At 36.3% G+C, this 13,386-nt stretch overlaps 1 protein-coding gene across 2 annotated transcripts in view; it reads right to left on the bottom strand.

The window, feature by feature from the left end:
• Nucleotides 1-13,386, bottom strand: part of FGD4 (FYVE, RhoGEF and PH domain containing 4) — a 181,771-nt gene that overhangs the window by 21,018 nt on the left and 147,367 nt on the right. For both annotated transcript variants that reach the window (XM_081058310.1, XM_081058311.1), the window contains exons 5-8: nt 6,117-6,206; nt 4,208-4,353; nt 3,596-3,752; nt 1,028-1,166 (exon numbers count right to left, since the gene is read on the bottom strand). In XM_081058310.1, the coding sequence (XP_080914436.1) occupies nt 1,028-1,166; nt 3,596-3,752; nt 4,208-4,353; nt 6,117-6,206 (532 nt within the window). The remainder of the gene's footprint in view (nt 1-1,027; nt 1,167-3,595; nt 3,753-4,207; nt 4,354-6,116; nt 6,207-13,386) is intronic.

Raw genomic sequence — 13,386 nt, 5'->3', positions numbered from 1 at the left:
TCATTCTTCCCTTACCAGCTAATTGGTGTTTTTTTTGTGTGTTTTTTTTTAACAGGACTTTAGGGGAACAGTGTGTACTTCCAGGACTTTTTTCCAAGTCAAGTTGTTGTTCCTTCAGTCTTAGTTGCAGGGGGCACAGCCCAGCATCCCTTGCAGGACTCGAGGAATCGAACTGGCAACCTTGTGGTCGAGAGGACACGCTCCAACCAATTGAGCCATCCAGGAGCTCAGCGGCAGCTCAGCTCAAGGTGCCATGTTCAATCTTAGTTGCAGGGGGTGCTGTCCACCATCCCTCACGGGACTCGAGGAATTGAACTGGCAGCCTTGTGGTTGAGAGCCCAGTGGCCCATGTGGGAATCGAACCGGCAGCCTTCGGAGTTAGGAGCACGGAGCTCTAACCACCTGAGCCACCCGGCTGGCCCCTAATTGATTTTTTTAAAGTACCCAAGAAAGTGAAATTATTATTCAAACTCTTGAGCCTTAGAAAAGCCTTTCATTCTAATCTAATGAACAAAAAAATAAAAGACAACCAGCAGAATAGGAGTAAAGTTTTCTAAGGAAAGAGGTTAACCGACACTAAATAGCACCATTTTCTCTTCTGAGCAGGTAGAGCTAAACTTGGCTTAGGTTATTTTTACACAGTAACTGCCATCTTAATTTTCTTGGTATGCAACTACCTATCTAATCACCCAGCAGCACTAGTAATTCTGAATGGTTGTATTCTTTCTGTGACAAGGTAATTGTGTATTACTGTTCCAGATGTCTCTAAGACCATAGTTTTATATTTTAGAGTTAATGATTAACATGAAACCAGCATGAGAAAGGTGATTTGCATCGCTGTAAACCTGTGATTTGGGCTCAAAAATGGTTGCCAGGTTGAGGTCCTGATAACAATTTCCAATGAGGTTATTTTCTGACACCAATATTTTACTGAAGTGGCTATGAGACCTATCTTGCGTTGGAACCACAAGACTGCGTGGCCACTGCACTATCCCACAGTGGAAAAGAGGCAGGGGAAAGCATTTACTTTTAGCATCGTTCCAGTCTGGAGAATCAGGGGGCAGTTTCCTTAGGTAGTCTTTAAGGAGCAACTCATATCGGGGAATCCGCTGGACAGGCTCTAGCATGTGATGCTGCAAAGTCAAGCTCCCACAGACCTTTTGTTTCTGTAATGAGAAAGGTTTGTAAAGAGAGATTTAAAAATTAGGTTAGCCAGTCTAAAAACACACTGAAATACGGAACTTTCCTCAAGGGCAATATTTCCCTACAAAGTGTGTTCTGTGCATCACCTACATTAGGATGCTGTTAAAAATGGAAATTTTGAGCCCCATCCCAATCTATGAAATCACAATCTCTGAACCTAGGGCCTAGGAATATGCATTTAACGATACCCCAGATTCTTTCAGTAAAGGTTGAGGACCACCAATCTAGTGTAAGAGCAGAAAGGAAAATCAAGCAGAATATTAAGCAAGAAAATTCCAGATTGCTGTCAGCCACTTAAATTAGTCACTGCAAGGGTTTCTGAGGCACATTATTAAATCACACTCCAGAGATTAAAAAAAACAACACATCTATTCAATGAGCTTCACTAAGCAAAACTGTATTAAATTACTTTGGATTCAGCAGAAACTATTTCGTAATAAGGCTGTCATAAACGTCATTTCCTTTGAACTTATAAAAGACTACAAAGAAGAATGACAAGATCTGAGCATTTTATTATCTGTCAGAAAATTTTAATTGTTCATTAGGTCATGGAATTCTTTTCCATTAGAAACCAAACTCTGTAAATAGAGCTACTTTTCTTAAGGCAAAATTGAGACAACAGCACTCACTTTCATTAAACTCTTAACATAAGACAGGGAAATGATTACTTAAAAATAAGATGTGTTCTTTTCATATGAAACAAAGCGTGAATCTCATTAAAATATTTATTGAACTCCTACCATGATCAAGGCACTGCAGGGTATAAACGTTGTATTAAGACATGATATTTGCATTTAAAGCAAACAAGCAACTAAAGGCTTCACAGACAAGGGAGCATTTAATGTGAATTTGGACGAGGGTAGGCTATGGAGGGAAGAGAAGTGAGGAAGACCAGGAAGCAAGTGCAGAAAGGGGGACCTTGCAGAAGAGGTCCAAGACAGTGGGGGCACGAAACATGTTCAGCAAAAGGGAACAACTGAGTTTTGTTTGCAAATAATGTATAGATAGGGAAAAAGGGGATGACAAAGAAATGGTCATGTGGGGTAATAATGTCAAACTGCATTTACACTTGCTTCATCTAATGGAGGTTTTCCTGCAGGGGACCAATATTAGATCTGAGATCTAGTAAACTCAACCTGCCACAATATGGCTTTAGGAAGATGTGGGGAAACTAGTTTGGAAATTATTATTGTAGATCAGGAAAAGTAAAAAGGGCCTGAAATTAGCATGGAAGCCAAGGGCTAATGGCTTTCCTTAATAAACTGTAAAATACTATAAATGTTGTAAGTTTAGCTATCTCATTTGATTTCTCTAACAAACCTATTATGTGTGTAGGCATGTATGTATGCATATTCCGATATGATATACTGTATGTGTGTATTACTGATCCCAAAATTTGTACATGAAGAAACTGTGGCTCAGAGAAGTTAGGAGAGTTTTCCAAGGTCAAGTAACTATAAGCAGAAGACTAGGATTCTAACCTAGGTTAGTTGATTCCAATCCACCACTCCTTTCACAACCCACTCATTTCCTCATAATGTGAAGAAGACAGACATTGCAGAGACAGAATTTTAAGATTTGATAAAACAATAATGACCACTGTCACCAGAATCATGTAGTGAAATATCCAACAAGCTCCATGCTAAGCACCCTGTATATATTATCTCGCAGGCAAATATAGAGAATGAGGAAACACAAAAGGCAGCAGTCAAGGAGCAATACTATCCCACCTCAAGAATCTTATGTGATCTAAAGAATTCCTTTTCAATCTCTAAATTTTAACAAGCGGTAGTTATTAACAATTCTGACTAGAGAATCAAACAGCAATTCCTATGGTATTATTAAAATGTATTACCCAGGTGTGGCGAAGTTAAAAAAAAATCAGGACACATACATAAAGTGACAAAAAGTCCCTGAATAATTATGTTTCCAAAATGTCAGGGTTTATAGGCAATCATTCTTTATATTTACTTATATTCATTCCAACATCTCAACCTCTGAAAGAAAGCAAGAGGCATAGAACTGAATGGGAATTCAGTTTGTAAATTTATGTGGATCCTGATAAAACTAGACTCTCCTGGTCTCAAAAGCAAATGGAGGCGGGAGGGGGTCCACAGTGTGAGGGATATAAATGATAAACGTCTAAGTATTACTTTATCTTGTGCACCTGAAACTAATAAAAATTTTAAAAAAGCAAATGGAGAATTTACTGCTCAGTACATGGCATATGCTCAATAATATTTTAACTTTGAAGACGATTTTTGCATAATTCAGAGTAGAATGGAATTTGGCTAGGTGTCTCAGATTTCTCAATCTAAATTTTAGATCTCCTAGACTATATGATTTGTACAGAAAATTTAATTTATAGCCTCAAACAAAAGAGTCCTATTACCTGAATTTCTTCAACTACTGACTTGAACTGGGGAATACGTTCTGTCATGTTTTTAACCAATTCCATTGCATTATCAAATCCCTTCACATATTCTCCGTACATCTTAAGGAATGGCGCCAACTTCTGAAGGATGTCACCAATTCTCGGGGTAGTTTCCCTGTATAAAATACAGAAAAAAGTCATTAAGATTTCTTATAGCATGAGTGGATTCACAGGACTTCAAATGAAGGAACCACTTCTCTACACACACCCTGTGCTTTACCACATCCATTTTGCTGTGAGATTTGTAGAGAATGAAGGAAGGTAGAGAATTAAAGGAAGTTTAGGAATGACATAGGAAAGAGAAATGCTATGGAATTCTCAAAGCTCCAGGTTACCCCTAGTATCTTATCTCCACTAGTCAAAGGATAGTTTGGAGAGCAGAGATGAAATCCTTTACAGCTAAAGCTGAAAATGTATCACAACTTTTATCAGTGGTCTTTAACATAAAAATTTAGCACAAAATGATTGGCAACAGTTCTGTGCAGCATTAGTATTTCAATTTAAAAGCTGAATAACAGCATTGAGTATGACTGCCATAAGACATTATCATTTGCTATCTACTCCTCTTACCATTCTTGCATTCGTTTCTCCAGTTCTGGCAATAGGAATTTACTATGGAAGACATTTATTGATGAAATATTAGAAAAGATTTTATTCACCATCTCTGCTGGAAATGAGCCTCGATTCGCTTCTTCCAATAGTTTGCAATAAAATACCTTAATAAGACAATAAAACAAACATTACTTCAAATTTATTGGTTAACCACTCAGAACTGTGTTAGACACATATTGGGTTCTTAATAACTCTTTGTTGAATAAATAGAAAAGGTCCTGGTTCAAGAAATCAGTCATTTTTGAAATGTGGGAGTGAATATATGCTTTTATTGAGAAAAACCAGGAATTAGAATTAGGAAACTGAATTGAACCTAGGCTATGCCTCTTTCTGTGGATGTTATCATTTTCTATACCATAGAATTTCCAGTTGAGGTTAACAGGATTTACCCTTTCAATCCATAGGTAAAGAGATATAAAAAACTTTACACATAATAATTGTGGTATTGTCTGCTACTGTTTATGTTTTGAATGACTTCTTTGGCATTTATTACATACTGCCTTCATTATAATTTTTTGGCATAAATCTCATTTTCCCTATTAAAACTGTATACTCCTTAGGGAGCGAGGACATCATGATTTAGTCCCCACAGCAGAATGGGTAGGTGCCTAATATATATCTGGTCAGTGGATAAAAAAAAACAATATTTTGTTCTCAAGATGTTTTCTTGCTTTTTAGTAAAAAATTATAATGCATAACTTAAAACACTGATAGGAGGATAAAAAGATCTTCTCCTGCACATAATAACAGGTATCTTAAAGATAATTTAAAAAATGTGCAGTCTTAGCTATGCTCCACTCAGGCTACTACACATCTTGCCATTCTGTTAAATGTAGGCAGAAGGAGGTCTGTTCCTTCATAATGTCCAGATGGTTGTTAATTTTCTAAATTCACCTCTACTGCATTTTCTTGGGAGGCAAGAAGAACACAAAATTATGTCCTTAGAGACTCCTATAGATAAGATATTGTGGTAATTAAGACTAAAATTCTAAAAGGTCAGCTACAATAGCTAAACAAGCTAATATGGCTGAAAAAAGAAAACAATTCGATAAAAGGAGAAGATACATCTCCACTATGGGAATACCTAAAAGTCTTAATTTTGTGGTCACCATGAGGAGAAAAGTTGTTTCAAATGTGCAAACTCAAAATAAGTTGATGGGCAACTTCCTCTTCTAAGAAGAGTAGTCTGTATTAGCAGACAACTTACCAACGAGTTTGTTTTTTTTGTCACTAAGACAGGATTAAGAGGTCTTTGGTTTCAACACTTCTGACGCATTTCAAAACTTGCTTTGCAAATGTACATTTGAAATGATACACAAGGCTCCACTGATGAAAGTACAAAATGATAAAGTAGATTCACATATTCGACAAACACTTTTTGTGCAACTTTACACCAGGCACTGTATTACACGTTTCATATAAGGCTAAACAAGTGAACTCTCAAAATCCCTTCTGGCCCTTTGACTGTGGCAACTTGGATCACTCACAGAGGACTGACCAGGAAAGGAGCTGAACAAAATCAGTGATATTCAAGTCAGCATTAGAATCACCAACCTCTTATCCAGATTTAATAGGAACATGGTACCCAGAATCACAATCAATGGTCAAGGAACAGACTAGTGGTTAGGGTTGAAAGACACAGATAAAGGCACTTGTGACTTGTACAGAGTGTCCTTCAGTCTGTTCTTTATGACATATAAAAATCTTTATACCCTAGTAAATTCACTGACAAAGCTGAAAATGTTAAAAATTTCCTTTCACTGGCCAAAGTCAGGATCTTCTTGTAGTTTCTAAAACACTTTAATTACTAAGTTAAGATAATATACAGGGCCAAAAAATAAAATAATTATGAAAAACAAAATATTACCTTATCTAAGAGGTCAAGTCGGTTGACGTAAGCTCTTTCTGTAAGCAAAAGCTCATTGGCTATTTTGTGAAGTTTTTGCTCATCTGTCTCCTAAAAAATGGAATAGATATTCACATATTAGGAAATAAAGCTTGGGCAGTATTTCTTAAGTAATAAACACCTTATCAAATGGTTTGATAAAAACAGTTTTCTCAAACTTCTCAGGTACATAATTCTTTTCAGCCATTAAGGAACATCCAAACAGAAATGAACATTAGAAATGAGCGATTTGCTAGATATAACCTGTGACAACTTCTTTAAATTATCACTTCTTCTTTGATCTCTGTAGCAGTTATCATTATTATCCATCTTTTCCTTGAAACATTTTTTTTTTGTCTTTTTCATTTCTCAGATACTATACTTTCTTCATTTTTCCCCTACCTCTCTCGGGCTACTCTTCAGATACGATTTCTTCACTCTCTCAGACATCTTCTCTAATTATTAGCTCTATGCACAGAACTTTATGCTGTTGCAAAAAAATTTTCATCGTGGAAAATTTCAATCATACAGAGTGTGCCAAAAAAATGTATACACATTTTAAGAAAGGAAAAAAACTATTAAAACTGTAATACTCAGTATATACCAACAACAAAAGATGAATACAAGTCACGTTTGACTTCTACAATTATAAGAGGGGCTCAAAGTGGTTACCGTCAGCATTGAGACACTTCTGATTTGGACGAGCTACTGCTTGAGCAATGTTGACCAAAGTGTCCACTTGTATACATTTTTTTGGCACCTCTGGTATATAAAAGTAGGGAAAAGAGTAAAATGAACACCCATGTGTCCATCACTGAGATCTAACAATTATCAATTCATTGTTAATTTTGTTTCACCTATGCTTCCACCTACCTCCTACTACCCATATTATTTTTAATTAAATCCACACTTTATTATTCAGTTTATATTTACTTAACCCTTAAACATATTTGTTGGAATATATCCTCATGGAACCTTGCTGTTCCATGAGGATGGGAACATTTTTCCTTGTGACTACTCCATCTCCTGTGTCTACTACAATGCTTCAATAAAACATTGGCTCTCAATATAATATTGCTGAATGAATGAATAATAGTCTCGCATATGTAACTATTGTTAGACATTTATTACCACTTTGACATGGTGTCTGGGTAAGACCAAACTGATCTTTTGTGGGAAACCTCCATCCTACCACCATCCCCGAACTTTACCAACCTGGAAATGGTTTTATCCCTTTCTAGCTGTCTTTGGCATCTTGAATTACTTTCAATTTAGTTCTCTACCACAAAATCCAGTCAGCTACCAACTCCTACTCATGATATTATGTCTTTAGCATCGGTCCTTTAAGTTCTCATAACAGCCACCCTGTTTTGCTTGTACTGTCAATAGTTCCCACATGCTCTGATTCTATACGTGGGATATTTCTAAAGCTCTGCTTTCCCAGATAATCCTACTTTCCATAGAAAGGAAAGCCATCAATCATCCTCCTCTCACTGACAGGATAAAATCTAGATTGCATGTACCATTCGTTTCAGGGCTGTTCAAACCTCATCACTTCCTCTGACTTTCTCAGTCTATCTTTACAGGCACCCTTCGTTCCAAACACTAATCTATCCACCTTTATCCAAACACATCCCTGGCCATCCTCAAACCTTTCTTCTATCCTCTGCCTGGCATATGCTCTTGCTGTATCTCTCTACGTGTTTAAGGCTTACTTTCCTTTTGATGACCCGCTGGATTTCCATTCCTTATCCATGAAGCTTTCTTTATGTAACACTGTTGGGCTTGGTCCTATTAGAATGCATTTTATATTTTATACCCAACCATCTTTCTTATTTAGAAATTCTTACCTAGGTACTTTGCTGAAATACTATTTTCACTCTAGGAGAGTATGAAGTATAATAAGGGTTTAGTAAAAACTCCAGTACCAAAGCAGACCAAACCTACTTTAAATCAGTATTTAATTTGTGTAAATGCTACATTTTAAACTGTGTATAAAATGCTAGTAAGCTGTATGACTGCTTCACTGTGTTCAACATATACGTATGAGTATGACATCTACTTTATGCTTTATGTGTAATATCCATTCTAATGTGGAAAATTACCAAGTTGCTTCTTACAGCCTCACTTATATGAAGTCTTTAGGTAGAGTTATATAATACTGTTTCAGTCATATTGAAATACTGAACTATGCAGTCAGCAGATTCCTATAATCAATGATAAAGCCAATAAAACCGCTTATTGTGTAAGCCAGGTTGAGTATTACCGATGCTACATATTTCTAGCATCCCGATTAATATAGAAAACAAACACTATGAAACAGATGCAGTTGTATTCCACGAAATTGAAACACTTTCAAGTAATTTTTAAACAATTAACTACTTACAGAGGAGAAAGTAAATTATTTAATGAACTTAAAGTAACTTTCAACCTGTAATAAGCGAACACAAATACACAGTAAATACATGAGAAATCTTTCGACATTTCAGAAGAAGATAAAATAATATTTTATTCTACATCCTCACAGGAAATACTGACCTGCATCAACACTACAAGCCATTGGTTGTTGTTTTCGTTTTCAAAGCCAGATTTATTGAGATGCAATTTACAAACAATAGTAAAATTCACCTTTTGGTGTATGGTTTTAGGAGTTTGGATAAATGCTTATAATCATGTCCCCCCACAACCACTTCCACCACAATCAAGATATAGAACATTTCCATCGAAACTTTTCTTAGGTCTCTTTGGAGTCCACCAGACTCCTCTCCCAGCACCAGGTTGTGTTCTGTCCTGTTCCGGAATGCCGTGTAAATAGAATCCGACTGTTTGTGCTTTTTGAGTCTTGCTTCTTTCACTTATCAAAATGCACCTGAGATATTTGCCTGTTGTTATTACTACCAAGCAGTGTGTTCTTTTCAAGCTCCCAGTTTTATTATAATAGTAGTGATGTATCTTTTTGGCTTTACTCTTTTACATACGATGTTCAGATTCTAGTTCTGACAAAAATCTTTAAAGAAAACAATCCAGCAGCATGTGTGCCATGATAATACATCTTGTATGAGTCAGAGAATTCTTTAACTACCAGGTCACACGGCCTATTATTGCTACACAATGAAGTCACCCCTGAGGCCTTCCACATCCTACGGGATTTTAGACAGGGAGCTTATGAGAAACGATATTTTGCTGACTGCAGATCATACTTTAGCTGAACGAGGCAAATCGTGGGTATTCTGGTCATATTTGTAAAATCCAAGGGGATGCCAGCCATTATGAGCAAAAGCAACGTTCCTTTCACACAGATGGCCTTCTACCGTTAGGTCTCTGACCTTGCCAAAGCCAACATAAAGATAAGCAAAAGTAAGCTTGCTGACACAGTTTAATCACTCACATACAGGTTTGTGAAAAGTTACTAGGGATTTTGTGGTTGAGGTCAGGAAATCGCTGACACATGGAGCCCTGATTTAGGTTAATCACAACAATATCATCATAAGAACAACTAACACTTTATTCACTGACAGCTTGTTATGTGCCAAACACTGGTGTATTTTACATAAATGACTTATCCTTACAACAACTCTATAAAATAAGTACCATTATTCTTATTCTACAGGCAGCACATACATACAAAAAAATCCCAAGGCTCAAAGAGACCAGGAAACTTGTCTGAGGTCACACACTTAGAAGGTAACTGAATCAGATTCTAACCTGTGGTATGTGATTTTAAGTAACTATTTAGTAAGTAGTTGGCTCTCACTGGAATCCTTCTTAACAACAACAACAAAAAGACTGTACTAAATGCCTGCAGGTGAACAGATTAACAAAATACCAACTAGCCATTGAAAAAACAGAATGTATTTCCTACCATGCATTTTAATTTATATATTATTTTTTCAACAAAAGTTCTACTTAAAGCAGACTTTTCTGCCTTTTTAGCAATAATTCTCAGATATAAAAATATTCAGTTATATTTGGTGCTTCCAACTTTATGATGGCTTCCAACTTTAAAATAATTAGTTTAGTTACTAAACACTTACTTTACTGAAACTCATCTATGAGTACATTAAGGGAGAAATACACGATCCTTCTGCATGCACAGGGCTCTTACTACTCTATCAGACATGTTTAAATAACAGAATAGTTTTAAAATTGTGGATGCATCGGGGCTTCAGCCTGATATTTTTTAAATAGAAAGTTAAATAGGTAAAGTTATATGATTTCTTACTATTTGCCACTTTGAAAACACATAAACCCTACTTTGTGCTTAGCACTTTACTAAGAAATCATTTATTCTTGTGATTCTTTGGAAAACTGTAATGGTTACACAATATTGATTTAATAAGAAAAACCTATTTGCTTCTCTTAGAAGCTAATACACAGGCTTGACTTTTCAAAATAATGATAAATATACTATTAAAAAAGCATCTTTTGATATCCCTCTATAAGATAAAGGATTTTTTTACTTGCAAATACATACTTGTATATGGAAAGCTGATTCTCAGAGTATTATTGCCTTAAACAATAATACATTAGAGTACACCTAAAGTACCAGAACCGAAAAAGTTAAGATACACTCTTCTTACGGTAATAGATGATCTTCTCTGCTTCTGTAACTTCTCTTTGCTTAATGAATGCACTTCCTATCACCGTGTACCTTCATACCTCCAATAACTTTCCACAGAGATCTGTTCTGCTCTCACCGGGGTTAGTTAGGTTCAGCCTAGTTAATCGTCACTGTACCTGCTGACTCAGGACTGTGCTCAGTGTCAGTTCTGCCTCCTTATTTGCAGATGTCACCAGCTTGTGCAGCTCTTTTCAGACATGACTCTTTTGACATGACTCTTCCATATGGCCAGAACTGGGACAGAGACTCCACTGCAGTTTGCAGAGTTCATTAACTACACCGGCAGAAAGGGCTTCCGTGGAGCCAGTGCGTCATTCTTTAAAATCTTAGTGCCATACGCCCTGCCACATGCCTCAAAACCACCAAGTAGGGGAGCAGATATTTTGGAAAGAATTTCACAAATGCTAATGAACATTTACTGTTTCCTGAAGGATGCTTTAAGGGCAAAATCTTCAATTATTTTAAAATGAATCAGACATCAATATTATGCTCTATAGCTTCAATTATGCTTTATAACTCTTCAAAACATGTTCTCATGTGATTTTGTTTTAAGCAGGAATAGTTTTGTTCTTTTTTTTATAAAAGCACTGAATCAAAATTACTAAAACTTCTTATAGCCTTTTCCATGTATTTGAGAAATTATATTAAAAACAATATGTATATAAATTATCGGGTGTTTATAGGACCAGAAAGAATGTGCCTTGGTCCTGGGGAGTTTCTACCCTTTAAATCTGCTGTCAGTTAATTATATTCTTCCATGGAGAAAGAAGATGTGGCTTTGTGTGGGTACACACATCTCTGTGCTCCCTGAAATCCATTCTTTCTTAACACGGTAAGTCAACTAAGGGAATAAACACTTGATTTTGTATCACAAGTCACAAGATGCATCAAAATTTTGATGTCATTTTAAATGTATTTCTAGACATCAAAGTCCTCAATATGGCTCCAAGTGATAATTTAAAATTAGATTACGGTGATATGTGAATGTCACATACATAATTGGCCTATCATCTCAAAAGCTTCTTAAAATTTCTAACCTGTGTCAGACACCTACATTTTGGTACTATTCCTCACTATACTGAGGAGCAGAGAACTCAAGTGAAACTATCACAGGTAAAAGATAGTGACAAACCCCACTACTTACTGAGTCCTTATTGTGTGCTAGGCACTATTTTACATGCTTCACATGAATTATCTAACATAATCCTTATACTACCCCCATGAAGCAGGTAGCATTATCTTTTCATTTCATAGGTGAGGAAACCGTGTCCTAGTGAGGCTGGGTAACCTGCCCAAAGTCATACAGCTAGTAAGTGACTGAGCCAGAATCAAAATCCAGGTCTGGAAAACAAAGTTCTTGCTCTGTTATAGTCTTGTAACTAAGTGAACTTCCTCTGGATTTGGGGAACAAGAAAATGAGAAAGTAAGGGAATAAAACACAGATTCTGTGTTCGATTAAGATCATGTAAAAATGCCATAAATAAGGTCATGTGGTCTCAGGGTAGATTTGCAATCAGCAAGAAATTTATCACCAGATTCACATTAAAAGAAAAAGAAAATACTCTATACAACACTGAGACATTATTCCTTTTGCAGTACTTCATAACGGAGTTTATGCTTCAGAAGCATAGACAGTCTATTTTAGCATGATCCTTCAAGAAGCTTTGGGTGCAAAGTCTAAGCCTACTTTTAACCCAGCACCAATATTTTTACTATCTTATGTCCTCTACACTATTTACTCAGTTCAAAACAGGAAAATAGGTGAGTGAGAGCTCTTAATCTGAAGGTTTTAATTACATTCTTTTGAGATAGGTTGGGGAGGAAGAAACAAAGCTTGCACTGAGAAGGACAATTTGGTTACTTGCACAAGATCAGACAGGAAGTAAGTGGTAGAAAAGAGAGAACTTTGCTCTTATACTCAATTTACTATCCATTGGACTAAACTGTCCTTTGGGTTTTGCAGAAATTAAAGAGCAGACACCAAGAAGAACTTAATAAATACAATAATAACTGAACTAACCTATCCCAAGTCTAGGTAGGACATCAAAGAAATTAGGTCATTTATAAATATTTCCAATGATAATTGCCTGAAGTTAAAGCCTTGTACATATATATGAGTGCCTTATGTGGTAATAGCCTATTTTTTTCACGCAAGAGAAACAAACAAAAATATAGGAAACCTAAGTTAAAAAAGAAGAGGCCTGCAAACTTACCTTTGTGGATCCCACAAAGGAGTACACCTCAGTTTAAAATGGAAATGATAGAAGGTACTGACTGGGATATTCAAGAGGAAGGATGCGTTGGATTTTAGATCCAATAAGGGACATATCTCAGGTCATAGGTCTATTCATCTTGACTTACAAATGAAGAAACAGCATTTTATTTTATGTTTATTTAACAAACATACAGCTAATATTATGTTTCAAGACACCGTTCTAAATCCTTTACAACTATTACATGATCTGTGCCTTGTAACAATGCTATGAGGTGGGTATTATCTCCATTTTACAGATGCGGAAACTGGGTACAGAGAGGTTTAAGTGGCCTGCTCACAGTCACACAGCTGGTAAGTGGCTGAGCAGGGATTCAAACCTGGCTCTTGAGCCTGTCTTCCTGTCTTCCTGACTGCCT

This window comes from Rhinolophus hipposideros (assembly GCF_964194185.1).
Source record: "Rhinolophus hipposideros genome assembly, chromosome: 9".
NCBI classification, from domain to species: domain Eukaryota; kingdom Metazoa; phylum Chordata; class Mammalia; order Chiroptera; family Rhinolophidae; genus Rhinolophus; species Rhinolophus hipposideros.
Note: the sequence above shows the minus strand (reverse complement) of the source record. Positions and strands in the feature narration are given on the sequence as shown.